Genomic DNA, 16680 nt, shown 5'->3' with positions numbered 1-16680 from the left:
AGGAAATTAGTATTGGTAAAAAAAATAGTGCTGGAGAAATTAATGGACTGAAAGCTGATAAATCCCCAGGGCCTGATGATCTGCATCCCAGAGTACTAAAAGAGGTAGCTATGGAAATAGTGGATGCATTGGTTGTTATCTTCCAAAATTCTGTAGATTATAGAACAATTCCTGCAGATTGGAGGGTGGCAAATGTAACCCCACTATTTAAAAAAGGAGGGAGAGAAAACAGGCAACTGCAGACCAGTTAGCCTAACATCAGTAGTAGGGAAAATGCTAGAGTCTATCATAAAGCATGTGATAAGAGGACACTTATAAAATATCTACAGATTAGACAAAGTCAGCATGGATTTATGAAAGGGAAATCATGTTTGACAAACCTACTGGAGTTTTTTGGGGATGTAACTGGTAGAATAGATAAGGGAGAACCAGTGAATGTGGTGTATTTGGATTTTCAGAAGGCCTTTGATAAAGTCCCAAATAAGAGGTTAGTGTGCAAAAGTAAAGCACATGGGATTGGGGGTAATATACTGGCATGGATTGAAAATTGGTTAACAGCCAGGAAACAGAGTAGGAATAAATGGGTCTTTTTCGGGGTGGCAGGCAGTGACTAGTGGGGTACCGCAGGGATCAGTGCTTGGGCCCCAGCAATTCACAATATATCAATGATTTGGATGAGGGAACGAAATGTAATATTTCCAAGTTTGCTGACGACACAATTGGATTGTGAGTTGTGAGGAGGATGCAAAGAGGCTTCAAGGCGATTTAGACAAGTTGAGTGAGTGGGCAAATACATGGCAGATGCAGTATAACGTGGATAAATGTGAAGCTATCCACTTCGGAAGGAAAAACAGAAAGGCAAAGTATTATTTAAATGGTGATAGATTGGGAAATGTTGATGTACAAAGGGATCTGGGTGTCCTTGTACACCAGTCACTGAAAGCAAACATGCAGGTGCAGCAAGCAGTTAGGAAGGCAAATGGTATGTTGGCCTTCATTGCAAGAGGATTTGAGTACAGGAGCAAGGATGTCTTACTGCAGTTATACAGGGCCTTGGTGAGACCACACTTGGAGTATTGTGTGCAGTTTTGGTCTCCTTACCTAAGAAAGGATGTACTTGCTATTGAAGGAGTGCAGCGAAGGTTCACCAGACTGATTCCTGGGATGGCAGCGCTGTCGTATGAGGAGAGATTGGGCCGAGTAGGCCTGTATTCACTCGAGTTTAGAAGAATGAGAGGGGATCTCATTGAAACGTATAAAATTCTGACAGGGCTAGACAGAGTGGATGCAGGGAGGATGTTTCCCCTGGCTGGGGGGTCCAGAACGAGGGGTGTCAGTCTCAGAATACGGGGTGGGACATTTAGGACTGAGATGAGGAGAAATTTCTTCACCCCAAGGGTGGTGAATCTGTGGAATTCTCTACCACAGAAGGCTGTGGAGGCCAAGTCACTGAATATATTTAAGAAGGAGCTAGATAGATTTCTAGATACAAAAGGCATCAAGGGGTATGGGAGAGAGCGGAAATATGATATTGAGATAGAGGATCAGCCATGATAATGAATGGCGGAGCAGGCTCGAAGGACCGAATGGCCTACTCCTGTTCCTATTTTCTGTGTTTCTGCTGCGCATTTGTCATCTGACAAATGTGCTGTACAAACTCAGCATCATTTCCTTGCTTCTATATTCAATGTCCATATGTATAAACCCAGAATCCAGTGTGCCTTTTTTTAAGGGCTTTTTCTACGTGCACTGCCACCTTTAAAGATGTACTTATCTGCATCTATAGATCTGATTCTTGTTATTTAGGTTATGTTTCCTTTCACTGTTCTTTTCCCCAAAATATACCTCTTCACATTTATCTGAACTTCATCTGCCACCGATCTGCCCATTCTTGCTCACAATTTGCTATGCTCCATAATTTGATATCTCAAAACTTCAATATTACTCCTCTTGTTCCTATGCCCAAATTATTTTCATAAATGGAAGAGGTCCCCGCACAGACTTATGAGGCACATCGCTAGTATCAGACTTACTAGTATCAGACTTACTAGTATCAGACTTATGAGGCACATCGCTACTTGTGTCCCGCCAAACTGAATAACACCCATTTGCCCTACTCTTTGCTTTCTGTTCCCTAGGCATCTATATTCCCTTTAATACCACATGCTTTAATTTTCATAATGGCAGTTTATAGCAAAACTTCTGAAATCCATGTATACAACATCCATTGCATTTCCTTTCCTTTATTCATACCTTGGTTTCCTAAAATTCAAAAATTGGTCAAGTATGATCTGCCCTTTTACAAATCTATATTGATTGTTCCGAATTGGCTCATGCCTTTCTGTGTGTCAACCTGTTTTATCCCATTTTAGGTAGCAGAGGTATGGTAGCATAGTGGTTATGTTACTGGACTAGTAATCCAGAGGCCTAGACTAATAACCCAGAGTCATGAGTTTAAATCCCGCCATGGCAGCTGGGGAATTTAAATTCAATTAATTAAATAAAATCTGGAATAAAAAACTAGTATCAGTAATGATGGCCATGAAACTACCGGATTATCGTAAAAACCCATCTGGTTCACTAATATCCTTTAGGGAAGGAAACCTGCTGTCCTTACCCGGTCTGGCCTATATGTGACTCCAGACCCACAGCAATGTGGTTGATTCTTAATCGCCCTCTGAAATGGCCTAGCAAGCCTGTCAGTTGTACAATCTCGCTACAAAAAGTCATAATAAGAATAAAACCGGACGGACCACTAGGCACCAGACAAGACAAAGGCAAACCAAGCCCAGTTGACCCTGTAAAGTCCTCCTCACTAACATCTGGGGACTTGTGCCAAAATTGGGAGAACTATCCCACAGACTAGTCAATCAACAGCCTGACATAGCCATACTCACAGAATCATACCTTTCAGCCAACGTCCCAGACTCTTCCATCACCATCCCTGGGTATGTCCTGCCCCACAGGCAGGACAGACCCACCAGAGGTGGCGGTACAGTGATATACAGTCAGGAGGGAGTGGCCCTGGGAATCCTCAAAATTGACTTCGGACCCCATGAAATCTCATGGCATCAGGTCAAGCATGGGCAAGGAAACTTCCTGCTGATTACCACCTACTGCCCTCCCTCAGTTGACGAATCAGTCCTCCTCCATGTTGAGCACCACTTGGTGGAAGCACTGAGGGTAGCAAGGGCACAGAATGTACTCTGGGTGGGCGACTTCAATGTCCATCACCAAGAGTGGCTCGGTAGCACCACTACTGACCAAGCTGGCTGAATCCTGAAGGACATTGCTGCCAGACTGGGCCTGCGGCAGGTGATGAGCGAATCAACACGAGGGAAAAACCTACTTGACCTTGTCCTCACCAGTCTACCTGTCGCAGATGCATCTGTCCATGACAGTATTGGTAGGAGTGACCACCGCACAGTTCTTATGGAGACGAAGTCCGGTCTTCACACTGAGGACACCATCCAACGTGTTGTGTGGCAATGCCACCGCGTTAAATGGGATAGATTCAGAACAGATCTAGCAGCTCCAAACTGGGCATCCATGAGGTGCTGTGGGCCATCAGCAGCAGCAGAATTGTATTCCAGCACAATCTGTAACCTCATAGCCCGGCATATTTCTCACTCTACCAATACCAACAAGCCAGGGGATCACTCCTGGTTCAATGAGTGTAGAAGAGCATGCCAGGAGCAGCACCAGGCGTACCTTAAAAAAAAAGAGGTACCAACCTGGTGAAGCTACAACACAGGACTACATGCATGTTAAACAGAGGAAGTAACGTGCTATAGTTAGAGCTAAGCGATTCCACAACCAACGGATCAGATCAAAGCTCTGCAGTCTTGTCACATCCAGTCGTGAATGGTGGTGGACAATTAAACAATTAATGGGAGGAGGAGGCTCAGTAAAAATCCCCACCCTCAATGATGGCAGAGTCCAGCACCTGAATGCAAAAGACAAGGCTGAAGAGTTTGCAACCATCTTCAGCCAGAGGTGCTGAGTAGATGATCCATCTCCGCCTACTCCCGCTTTCCCCACCATCACAGAAGCCAGTCTTCAGCCAATTTGATTCACTCCACATGATTGAGAAACGGCTGAGTGCACTGGATACAACAAAGGCTATGGGCCCTGACAACATCCCGGCTGTAGCGCTGAAGACTTGTGCTCCAGAACTAGCCGCGCCTCTAGCCAAACTGTTCCAGTACAGCTACAACACTGGCACCTACCCGACAATGTGGAAAATTGCCCACGTATGTCCTGTCCACAAAAAGCAGGACAAATACAATCCGGCCAATTACTGCCCCATCAGTCTACTCTCAATCATCAACAAAGTGATGGAAGGTATCGGAGACGGTGCTATCAACCGGCACTTACCAATAATCTGCTCACCGATGCTCAGTTTGATTTCCGCCAGGACCACTCGGCTGCAGACCTCATTACAGCCTTGGTCCAAACATGGACAAAAGAGCTGAATTCCAGAGGTGAGGTGAGAGTAACTACCCTTGACATCAAGGCAGCATTTGGACGAGTGTGGCACCAAGGAGCCCTAGTAAAATTGAAGTCAATGGGAATCGGGGAAAACTCTGCACCAGCCTGAGTCATACCTAGCACAAAGGAAGATGGTAGTGGTTGTTGGAGACCAATCATCTCAGCCCCAGGACATTGCTGCAGGAGTTCCTCAGGGCAGTGTCCTAGGCCCCACCATTTTCAGCTGCTTCATCAATGACCTTCCCTCCATCGTAAGGTCAGAAATGGGGATGTTTGCTGATGATTGCACAGTGTTCAGTTCCAATCGCAACCCCTCAGATGATGAAGCAGTCCGTGCCCACTTGCAGCAAGACCTGGACAACATCCAGGCTTGGGCTGATCAGTGGCAAGTGACATTCACACCAGACAAGTGGCAGGCAATGACCACCTCCAATAAGAGAGAATCTAACCACCTCCCCGTGACATTCAACGGCATTATCATTGCCGAATCCCCCACCATCAACATCCCGGGGGTCATCATTGACCAGAAACTTAACTGGACCAGCCGCATAAATACGGTGGCTACAAGAGGCAGTCAGATGCTGGGTATTCTGCGGCGAGTGATTAACTTCCTGACTCCCCAAAGCCTTTCCACCATCTACAAGGCACAAGTCAGGAGTGTGATGGAATACTCTCCACTTGCTTGGATGAGTGCAGCTCCAACAACACTCAAGAAGCTTGACACCATCCAGGGCAGAGCAGCCAGTTTGATTGGCACCCCATCCACCACCCTAAACATTCACTCCCTTCACCACTGGTGCAACATGGCTACAGTGCGTGCCATCCACAGGATGCACTGCAGCAACTCGCCAAGGCTTCTTTGACAGCACTTCCCAAACCCACCTAGAAGGACAGTGGCAGCAGGCACATGGGAACAACACCACCTGCATGTTCCCCTCCAAGTCACACACCATCCCGACTTGGATTTATATCACCGTTCCTTCATCGTCGCTGGGTCAAAATCCGGAAACTTCCCTACCTAACAGCACTGTGGGAGAACCTTCACCTCATGGACTGCAGCGGTTCAAGAAGGTGGCTCACCACCACCTTTTCAAGGGCAATTAAGGATGGGCAATAAATGTTGGCCTTGCCAGCGACGCCCACATCCCATGAATGAATTTAAAAAAAATTATGGACCCTAGAACTTTACCCACAACTGAAGCAAGACTAACTGATCTCTCACTTGGTTGATCCTATTCCTCTTTCTTCAAGAGGTGTAACATTTGTCACCCTCCAGACCTTGGCGCAATTCCTGTTTCCAATGATATTTGTGAAATTATATTGGCTCCTCTGTTAGCCTTTTCATTCTGAGGTGCATACTATCTGGGTCTGATAACGTAACTATAACTTTTTAATAATGTCTTTTGAATACTTGCCTCCCAATGTGGCACTTCCACCTCCTCGTCAGGTATTCCTGCCGTACGCCTTTCTCCTTCTTTTGTAAAAACTGATAGAATTTACAAATGGAAATAGGCCATTTGGCTCAAAGATTCTGTGTTGGTGTTCATCTTCCACATGAGCAGTATTCTGAACCCCTTGTGCCTGCCCTGTTCACATATCCCTTTATTTACCTTTTTCCTTAGTGACCTGTCTATATTCTTGCATGTTAACATGGTCTCTGCTTCAGTCACTAACTCCGGTAGTGCATCTCACAGCCTCAACACATTTGTGTTTTTAAAAAAAGTTCCTTCTGCTCTTTGTTCTCAATTTCTTACACTTAATCTATTTATTTCCCTGGGTTTTAGACCCCTGAATTGCTAGAAACTGTCTGTTGCTAGCTACTTTTTATCAGCCCATAATCTTCTCTGTTCTAACAAAAACAGCCCCAGTTTTTCAAGTCTTTCTTAGTATTTGTATTTCCTCATAGCAGGCAGCATCCTGGTGAGTCTGTACTGTACCTTCTTGTGTCAGCGTCAACATCCTTCCTGTAGTGTGGAGGTCAAAACTGCAGACAGTGGTCCAACTGCGGCCTTACCAAGGTTGCATAGATTTACCATTACATCCAGACTTTTAGATTCTATACTTCTTGCTATAAAGCCCAGTATTCTTTTTAATGACCATTTCCAGTTGAGGGGTTGCTTTTAAGATCGTGTAAACCTGAACTCCCAAATCCCTCACATTTAATGACATTGAATTCCATTTCCATCTGTTTTGCCCATTGCGCCATCATACCAATATCCTCTTGCTGTTGCCATTGGTCCTCAGAATTATTTACTATGTCTTTACTACGGACTCTTCTTTCATATCTGTTTTCAATATGAACCTAATTATGTTATGGTCACTAGTTCCAAAGTGTCGTCCTTCCTTCAAGTGACTTAACTTGCCCTGCTTCATAACTTAACCAGATCTAGCAGTGCGTCCTTCCTTGTTGGGCGTGCAACTTAGTGATTAAGAAATCAGTCCTGGATATATTCTCAGAACTCCTGTAAATTCTGACCACAAACTTTCATTTTAGCCTAGTCCACTTCAGTGTATTTGAAGTCCCCTATAATTATAACTCTCTACTACTGGGTTCTAAATATTCCTGGATACAAGTTGTTCAGGAAAGATAGGGAAGGAAAAAAAAAGAGGTGGGGGGTGGTGGCAGTATTGATTTAAGGAGAATATTGCAGTGCTGGAGAGAGAGGATGTCCTTGAGGGGTCAAAGACAGAATCAATTTAGTTAGTTAAGAAACAATAGAGGTGCCATTACACTAGGTGTATTCTATGGGCCACCAACTAGTGGGAAGGATATAGAGGAACAAATTTGCAGGGAGATTAGAGAGGTGCCTGAACTATAAAGTAGTCATGGTTGGGGACTTCAACTATCCTAATATAGACTGGGGTAGTAATAGTGTAAAGGGCAAAGAGGGGGAGGAATTTCTGATGTGTGTTCAGGAGAACTTTCTTGATCAGTATGTTTCTGGTCCAACGAGGAAGGCGGTGGATCTGGTTCTGGGGAATGAGGTGAGTCAAGTAGAGCAAGTGTCAGTGGGGAAACATTTGGGGAACAGTGATCATGGTATCATAAGGTTTAGATTAGTTATGGAAAAGGACAAGAAGCAATCTAGAATAAAATACTTGGAGTGGGGCCAATTTCAGTGGGTTGAGAACAGATCTGGCCCGGGTAAATTGGAATCAAAGATTGGCAGGCAATTGAACAAAAGGCATCCTTTTAAAGAGGAGGTGGTTCGGGTACAGTCTAGGTACATTCCCACAAGGGGGAAAGGTAGGGCAACCAAAGCCAGAGCTCCCTGGATGACGAAAGAGATGGAGTAATATGAAGCAGAAAAAGGGGGCGTATGACAGATGTCTGGTTGATAATACAAGTGAGAATCAGGCAGAATATAGAAAGTACAGAGAAGTGAAAAAGGAAATAAGGTGGGCAAAGAGAGAGTATGAGAATAGACTGGTGGCTAACATAAAAGGGAATCAAAAGTCTTCTATAGGCATATAAATAGTAAACGGATAGTAAGGAGGGGTGGGGCTGATTAGAGACCAAAAAAGAGATCAATGCATGGAGGCAGAGAGCATGGCTGAGGTTCTAAATGAGTACTTTGCATCTGTCTTTACCAAGGAAGAAGATGCTGCCAAAGTCACAGTAAAAGAGGAGGTAGTTGAGATGATAGATGGGCTAAAAATTGATGGAGGATGTATTAGAAAGGCTGGCTGTACTTAAAGTGGATGTCACCTGGTCCGGATGGGATGCATCCTTGGTTGCTGAGGGCAGTAAGGGTGGAAATTGCAGAGGTGCTGGCCATAATCTTCCAATTATCCTTAGATTATGGGGGTTGTGCCAGAAGACTGGAGAATTGCAAATGTTACACCCTTGTCCAAAGAAGAATGTAAGGTTTATGTTTTTTTATTCGTTCATGGGATATGGGCGTCTCTTTAATGCCCATCCCTAATTGCCCTTGAGAAGGTGGTGGTGAGCCGCCGCCTTGAACTGCTGCAGTCTGTGTGGTGAAGGTTCTCCCACAGTGCTGTTAGGTAGGGAGTTCCAGGATTTTGACCCAGCGATGATGACGAACGGCAATATATTTCCAAGTTGGGATGGTGTGTGTCTTGGAGGGGAACGTGCAGATGGTGGTGTTCCCATGTACCTGCTGCCCTTGTCCTTCTAGGTGGTAGAGGTCGTGGGTTTGGGAGTTGCTGTTGAAGCCTTGATGAGTTGCTGCAGTGCATCCTGTGGATGGTACACACTGCAGTCACTGTGCGCCATTGGTGAAAGGAGTGAATGTTTAGGGTGGTGGATGGGGTGCCAATCAAGCGGGCTGCTTTGTCCTGGATGGTGTCGAGCTTCTTGAGTGTTGTTGGAGCTGCACTCATCTGGGCAAGTGGAGAGTATTCCATCACACACCTGACTTGTGCCTTGTAGATGGTGGAAAGGTTTTGGGGAGTCAGGAGGTGAATCACTCGCCGCAGAATACCCAGCCTCTGACCTGCTCTTGTAGCCACAGTATTTATGTGGCTGGTCCAGTTATGTTTCTGGTCAATGGTGACCCCCAGGTTGTTGGTGGGAGATTCGGCGATGGTAGTGCTGTTGAATGTCAAGGAGAGGCGGTTAGACTCTCTCTTGTTGGAGATGGTCATTGCCTGGCACTTGTCTGGTGCGAATGTTACTTGCCAGTTAAGAGCCCAAGCTTGGATGTTGTCCAGGTCTTGCTGCATGCAGGCACGGACTGCTTCATTATTTGAGGGGTTGCGAATTGAACTGAACACTGTGCAATCATCAGCAAACATCCCCATTTCTGACCTTATGATGGAGGGAAGGTCATTGATGAAGCAGCTGAAGATGGTTGGGCCTAAGACGCTACCTTGAGGAACTCCTGCAGCAATGTCCTGGGGCTGAGATGATTGGCCTCCAACAGCCACTAACATCTTCCTTTGGTATGACTCCAGCCACTGGAGAGTTTTCTCCCTGACTCCCATTGACTTCAATTTTACTAGGGCTCCTTGGTGCCACACTCGGTCAAATGCTGCCTTGATGTCAAGGGCAGTTACTCTCACTTCACCTCTGGAATTCAGCTCTTTTGTCCATGTTTGGACCAAGGCTGTAATGAGGTCTGGAGCCGAGTGGTCCTGGCGGACCCAAACTGAGCATCGGTGAGCAGGTTATTGGTGAGTAAGTGCCGGTTGATAGCACTGTCGACGACACCTTCCATCACTTTGCTGATAATTGAGAGTAGACTGATAGGGCGGTAATTGGCCAGATTGTATTTGTCCTGCTTTTTGTGGACAGGACATACCTGGGCAATTTTCCACATTGTCGGGTAGATGCCAGTGTTGTAACTGTACTGGAACAGTTTGGCTGGAGGCACGGCTAGTTCTAGAGCATGTCTTCAGCACTACAGCCGGGATGTTGTCGGGGCCCATAGCCTTTGTTGTATCCAGTTTCTCGATCACGTGGAGTGTATTGAATTGGCTGAAGACTGGCTTCTGTGATGGTGGGGGTATCGGGAGGAGGCCGAGATGGATCATCCACTCAGCACTTCTGGCTGAAGATGGTTGCAGATGCTTCAGCCTCGTCTTTTGCACTCAGGTGCTGGATTCTGCCATCATTGAGGATGGGGATGTTTACAGAGCCTCCTCCTCCTGTTAGTTGTTTAATTGTCCGCCAGCATTCACGACTGGATGTGGCAGGACTGCAGAGCAACCCGGCAACTACAGGCCAGTCAGTTTACGCTCTATGTTGGGGAAGCTTTTAGAAACGATAATCTGGCACAAAATTAATAGTCAGTTGGACAAGTATGGATTAATAAATGAAAGTCAGCACGGATTTGTTAAAGGCAGATCATGTTTAACTAACTTGATTGAGTTTTCAATAAGGTAACAGAGGGAGTTGATGAGGGCAATCCGATTGATGTGGGTATGGACTTTCCGAAGGCATTTGATAAAGTGCCACATAATAGGCTTGTCAGCAAAATTGAAGCCCATGGAATAAAAGGGGCAGTGGCAGCATGGATACGAAACTGACTAAATGACAGTTAACAGAGTAGTGTTGAACAGTTGTTTTTCCGACTGGAGGAAGGTATACAGTGGTGATGTCCTGGGACCACTGCTTTTTTGATTGTATATTAATGGCTTGGACTTGTGTGTACAGGGCACAATTTCAAAATTTGCAGTTGACACAAAACTTGGAAGTGTAGTAAATAGTGAGGCGGATAGTAATAGACTTCAATAGGATATAGACAGGCTGGTGGGATGGGCAGACACATGGCAGATGAAGTTTGATGCAGAGAAGTGTGAAGTGATATATGTTGGCAGGAAGAACGAGGAGAGGCAATATAAACTAAATGGTACAATTCTAAAGGGGGTGATGGAACACAGAGACTTGGGGGTATATGTATACAAATCTTTGATGGTGGCAGGACAGGTTGAGAAAGCAGTTAAAAAGCATACAGAATCCTGGGCTTTATAAATAGAGGCATAGGGTACAAAAGCAAGGAAGTTATGTTGAACCTTTATAAAACACTGGTTCGTCCACAGCTGGAGTATTGTCCAATTCTGGGTACCGCACTTTAGGAAAGATGTGAAGGCCTTAGGGAGGGTGCAGAATAAGTTTACTAGAATGTTTCCAAGGATGAAGGACTTCAGTTACGTGGATGGACTGGAGAAGTTGGGGTTGTTCTCCTTAAGGCAGAGAAGGTTAAGAGGAGATTTGATAGAAGTGTTCAAAATCATGAAGGGTTTAGATAAAGTAAATAAAGAGAAACTGTTCCCATTGGCGGAAGGGTCGAGGACCAGAGGACACAGATTTAAGTTGATTGGCAAAAGAACCAAAGGTGACATGAGGAAAAACTTTTTTACGCAGCAAGTAGTTATGATCTGGAATGTGCTGCCTGAAAGTGTAATGGAAGCAGATTCAACCATGGCTTTCAAAAAGGACTTGGATAAATACTTGAAGGGAAAACATTTTAAGGGCAACAGGGAAAGAGCAGGGGGATGGGACTAACTGGATTGCTCTTATAAAGAGCTGGCATGGGCTCGATGGGCTGAGTGGCCTCCTTCTGTGCTGTAACCATTCTATGATTCTGTTACCACTGCAAACTTCTGTAAATTGTCTACAAATTCTGCATGATCTCTTTCCTATCTGCCGTAAGGGGCATTTCTCCATATTCCCCTCCTTGATTTTACTTTTCATTGCTTTGCCCTTGCACTATTATTAGCCCCTCCCCGTATGCTCTAAAAAATTTGCCCCACCCACCTGTCAATGGTTTAAATTATCCCCACTGCTCTATTTACCTTTTTGTTAGGGACATTGATACCAGTTTGGTTGAGGTGAAGCTCATCCCATGTGTGGAGCTTCCAGCTGTCTCAGAGCTTGATGCCAGAAATTGGAACCCCTCCCTTTTTTACACTATTTCGCCACACCATATGTTCATCTGCCTAAATTATTTCTCCTTTACTGACCTAGTGTGTGACAACAGGATTAATTCTGAGATTACTACTCTGGAGGTTCTAATGCCTAACTTGAGTGAATCCACTTTGAGACATGTGCCCAGGTCAACCACAGATGTAACATGCTAGTTCTGCACAATGCTGGTCTCCATTGTCTTGCTATAATAAATGGGCACAAAGGACTTAGAAACTGAAATGACTGAAAGTGATTTCAAGTCATCTGCACTTCAATGCCAAATTCCCTCTACTCGCTCAGCTGTGCACTGGCAACTCAATAGCCTCTCGCTTGTACAGTCTAAAATTTACTCAAACAGTGGTCAGCACAAAGCCAATTCAAACCCAGGTAGCACTTTCAAAGCACAATGGAAAAATTGCACCCAGCAATCAGTACTTTCATACTGAATTAATAGCTAACTTGTCAATCAAACCAGTCCAGTTAGTACTTGCAAAAAAAAATGCGCCCCCTCGTTAACTACTAACGAATCAAAGTGTAATGTAATACTTACCCACTAACTCTGCCGCACATTTCTTCTACTCACTGTGCTGGTCTTGCAACCTGAGCTGATCTTACTCCTGAGGTGATTTTGTATATCATAATCTGAACCCCTCAATTGTTTTGTAATTATTGCTGGCTTTTTTGTTCTTGTCCTTTCAGCAATTGCTTATGATCAATTTGAAGATTATGGGGAGAAGATTTAATTTTTATTTAAAAAATGCTTGCGTCAAGAATATTGCTCAGAAGTTGGACACTGATCACTTTTTAATGGTAGTCAGAACTATATCAACAGCAATTTTGACAATTGTGGCTATTGGCACAATTTTGACTACAGAGGTATAACTTAATCAGATGGTTGTCATTGGTTAAATAAATAATGTAATGTTTAATTTTACAGGGTGCAAAATGTGAACTAAAAGTGAAAAATGGTGGAATATATGAAGGAGTTTTTAAAACCTACAGTCCTAAGGTAAGCAAGAGATCTTGCTTGTACATCTTTCAAATTATTACATATAATGTGACCCAATGCAAGATTAGATATTGTGGTGAAATTTTCAGCATTAGTCTACAAAAGTTTAATACTTCTACCAGTGGTCTAAATTCAGTGTAGATTTGTCATGACCAATAAGATTAGTACAGTATTGCCTTGTTTATCTACAGTACACTTGAATGTTTCTAATAACTCACCGAATGTTAAATGCTCAGATTTTGTAGCAGCAAACTAAATTCTTGCTTAATTCATTCTTTGTACATCAAGCCATTAATTGTAACAAAACCGTTAGTTCTATTTTTTTTCTTTTAACTGTTTTAAGAGGATGCTATTTATAATTCCAAGTTCTACAAAGAGTAGATCATTGCATTCTCAATCGCAGATAGTTAAGAACATAAGAAATAGGAGCAGCAGTAGGCCATAAAACCCCTTGAGCCTACTCCGCCATTCAATGGCGGAGTAGGCTCAAGGCTGATCTTCAACTTCAACTCCACTTTCCTGCCCGATCCCCATATCCCGTGATTGCCCTAGAGTCCAGAAATCTGTCTATCTCAGTCCTGAATATATTCAACGACACAGCAACCGCAGCTCTCTGGTATAGAGAATTCCAAAGATTCACAACCCTCTGAGTGAAGAAATTCCTCCTCATCTCAGTCTTAAGTGGCTGACCCCATATCCTGCGACTATGCCCCCTAGTTCTAGACTCTCCAGCCATGGGAAACAACTTCTCAGCATCTACCCTGTCAAGCCCCCTCATAATCTTATATGTTTCGATTAGATCACCTCTCATTCTTCTGAACTCCAGAGAGTATAGGCCCATTCTACTCAACCGCACCTCATAGGACAACCCTCTCGTCCCAGGAATTAATCTAGTGAACCTTCGCTGCACCGCGTCTAAGGCAAGTATATCCTTCCTTAGATAAGGAGACCAAAACTGTACACAGTACTCCAGGTGAGGTCTCACCAAAGCCCTGTACAATTGGAGTAAGACTTCCTTACTTTTGTACTCCGACCCCCTTGCAGTAAAGGCCAACATTCCATTTGCTTTCCTAATTGCTTGCTGTACCTGCATGCTAACTTTTTGTGTTTCCTGTACGAGGACAACCAGATCACTCTGAACACCAAAATTTAATAGTTTCTCACCATTTAAAAAATATTCTGTTTTTCTATTCTTCCTACCAAAGTGAATAACCTCACATTTCCCCACATTATACTCCATCTGCCACCTTCTTGCCCACTCACTTAACCTGTCTTTATCCCTTTGCAGACTCTGTGTCCTCCTCACAGCTTACTTTCCCACCTAGCTTTGTATTGTCATCAAACTGGATACGTTACACTCTGTCCCTTCATCTAAGTCATTAACATAGATTGTAAATAGCTGAGGCCCACTAGTTACAGCCTGCCAGCCTGAAAATGACCCATTTATCCTTACTCTGTTTTCTGTCCGTTAACCAATCCTCTATCCATGCTAATATGTTACCCCAATCCCATGAGCCTTTTGGGTTGGGGGTAGCCAACTAGTTGATGGTTGAAATCTCGGTGTCTGTTGTTTTGAATTTATGTACTACAAATGTTGTGGTTTCTGGTGACTTTCAGATGTGGAGTATTCCACATCTTGTGATAAGTGAAATTGACAGTTATTGTACAAATAACATGAGTTTTCAGTAAGAAAAGTAAAATGAGCTGAAAAGGGAGATTTAAATTTAGAAGTTCATGGACAATCAAAATTGTTTAATTCATTATTTATGTCAGCTCATTCATTGCACCAGTCCTTTAAAAGTTAGAATTAATTGCATAGGAGACTGGATGTGGTGTGGTTTCTCACTAGAACCTCTGCTTGCTGCTGTAATCCTGTCCCATTTTCCTAGGGTTGGGACAACATAATCAGGGCGGGTGTCCCTGCGCCTAAGTAGCTCACCTCCATTGAGAGAGCGAAATGCTGTGCAGTTGAAATGTATAAATTGCTTCTGTTGGTTAAAGGGGCAAGCAACTTGTGGAAATCCAGAAAGCGCGCACATTAAACTGCAGTCAAACTGCTAGGAAGGAGGAGTAACTTCGGTACAGAAGCAGTGGCAAGAACCCCAAATTTCACTGATGCCTCTGTGGAGATTTTGTTGGTGGAAATAATGACGAAGAGGGAGCGGCTCTTTGGGACAGAGGAGATAAAGCTTAACAAGAAAGTGGTGCAGGCATTATGAAAGGAGGTGGCAATGGTAGTCAGTGTCACCACCACCACTTCATATACAGCTATGCAGTGTCAGAAGAGTTTAGCGATCTTGCGAGGATGGCTGACATAAGCAAAGACTGTAGCAGCCAGATAGATCCTGAGACAGTGTCGGAAATATGTTTCAGCCCCACACCTACTATGCTCTCATGATATTGCTTTACTTTAAACTGTAGGAGTAGAACAAGGAAAGGCAGGTTCAAACTAGGAAAGGGTGCTTTTAGAACTGACATTAGGAATTTCTTCGCTCAAACAATGATCAAGATGTGGAATAAACTTCCAGATATAGAGTAGTGGAGGCAAAAACACTGGAATCATTTAAGAAACAATTGGATGCTACTTTGGAGGATGTGTGATGAATGAATCAAGATGGGCCGAATGGACTCCTTATCGATAATGTTCTTGAGTAGAGGCAGCTTTTGTCTGCCGTTGGCTGTGGTGTACCAGATCTGGATTGCTTGCTACTAAAACTGGATGTCTGAAATGTGAAAATGTTCATTTTCCTTACTGCTAACCCTACTTGAGCACAAAAATTCCCAAAATTTAAATGCACTTAGATTATAGCTACATAATTAATTTGCTTTAATTTTTAGAAGTACACTGTCATATTTGTACCTGACTCAATCCACGCTTTCCATTTGTACCAATCACCCAATTCTGCCTAACTATTGTTTTTTGAAGTGTTGTTAATTTCACTTAACGTAATACTTTGGAAAAGAACAATACACTGCTGCTCTTTGTCAGATACTTTACTTCTCAAGATTTCTAATTTTGATTTTTTTTTTTCAGTGTGATTTGGTGCTTGATGCTGCTCACCGAAAGAATACGGAATCCAGCTCACGAGAATTGGGGCCAAAACGTGAAGATATTGTTGAAAGTATAATTTTTAAATCTGCAGATGTCGTAATGCTGCATTTTAAAGATGTAGACTTAAATTATGCAAGAAGAGGTATTGACTTTTAAAATTTTTTAGAAAAGATTTGCAATTCAACTAGATCATATTTATCTCTAAAACTTGTTTAACAGAATGTTAAGTTGCTGGGAAGGATCAAAATTGAAGTTGTGTGCATTATGGTATTTTAAACACTAACTTCCACTTGGGCTGTGGGGGGAAAAAATAACTTTATATTGACAGTTATCTCAAAATCAAAATTATTCCCCTCATGAATACAGATGATACAATTTTACATTGCGGGCTCTTCACATGGAGTGCGTATCACTACAAAGCAAGAAGTAGGCCCACCGTCATCTTCTCAAGGCAACTAGGGGTGGACGATAAAATGTGACCAAGCCAATGTGATCCAGATCCCGAGCATTTTTTTTAAAAAAAAAACAAATATTATGAAGTAAAAGGTGAATTTTCTTTCAAATGTAGCTGATCTACAACCATGCTGTGTTTTTACAGAATTAAATACTGTGAGTTCGAGGCTTTGATATTTTTTTCTGTAAAGATGTTGCAATCAAAATCTCAAACTATTGCAACTGCACCTTGACATTCTGTACGTTAAGTCTATGAAATACCAGTTACAACTTGATGCACTGCTTCTCCTGTCTGTGGAA

General features: G+C 43.4%; 1 protein-coding gene across 10 annotated transcripts in view; it reads left to right on the top strand.

The window, feature by feature from the left end:
* Positions 1-16680, top strand: part of atxn2 (ataxin 2) — a 104925-nt gene that overhangs the window by 22160 nt on the left and 66085 nt on the right. For all 10 annotated transcript variants that reach the window (XM_068005862.1, XM_068005859.1, XM_068005860.1 and 7 more), the window contains 2 exons: positions 12804-12875; positions 15910-16069. In XM_068005862.1, coding sequence (XP_067861963.1) covers positions 12804-12875; positions 15910-16069 — 232 coding nt within the window. The remainder of the gene's footprint in view (positions 1-12803; positions 12876-15909; positions 16070-16680) is intronic.

Source organism: Heptranchias perlo, chromosome 25, assembly GCF_035084215.1.
Source record: "Heptranchias perlo isolate sHepPer1 chromosome 25, sHepPer1.hap1, whole genome shotgun sequence".
NCBI classification, from domain to species: Eukaryota; Metazoa; Chordata; class Chondrichthyes; order Hexanchiformes; family Hexanchidae; genus Heptranchias; species Heptranchias perlo.
The sequence above is the reverse complement of the archived record's forward strand: the minus strand, read 5'-3'. Positions and strand labels throughout refer to the sequence as shown.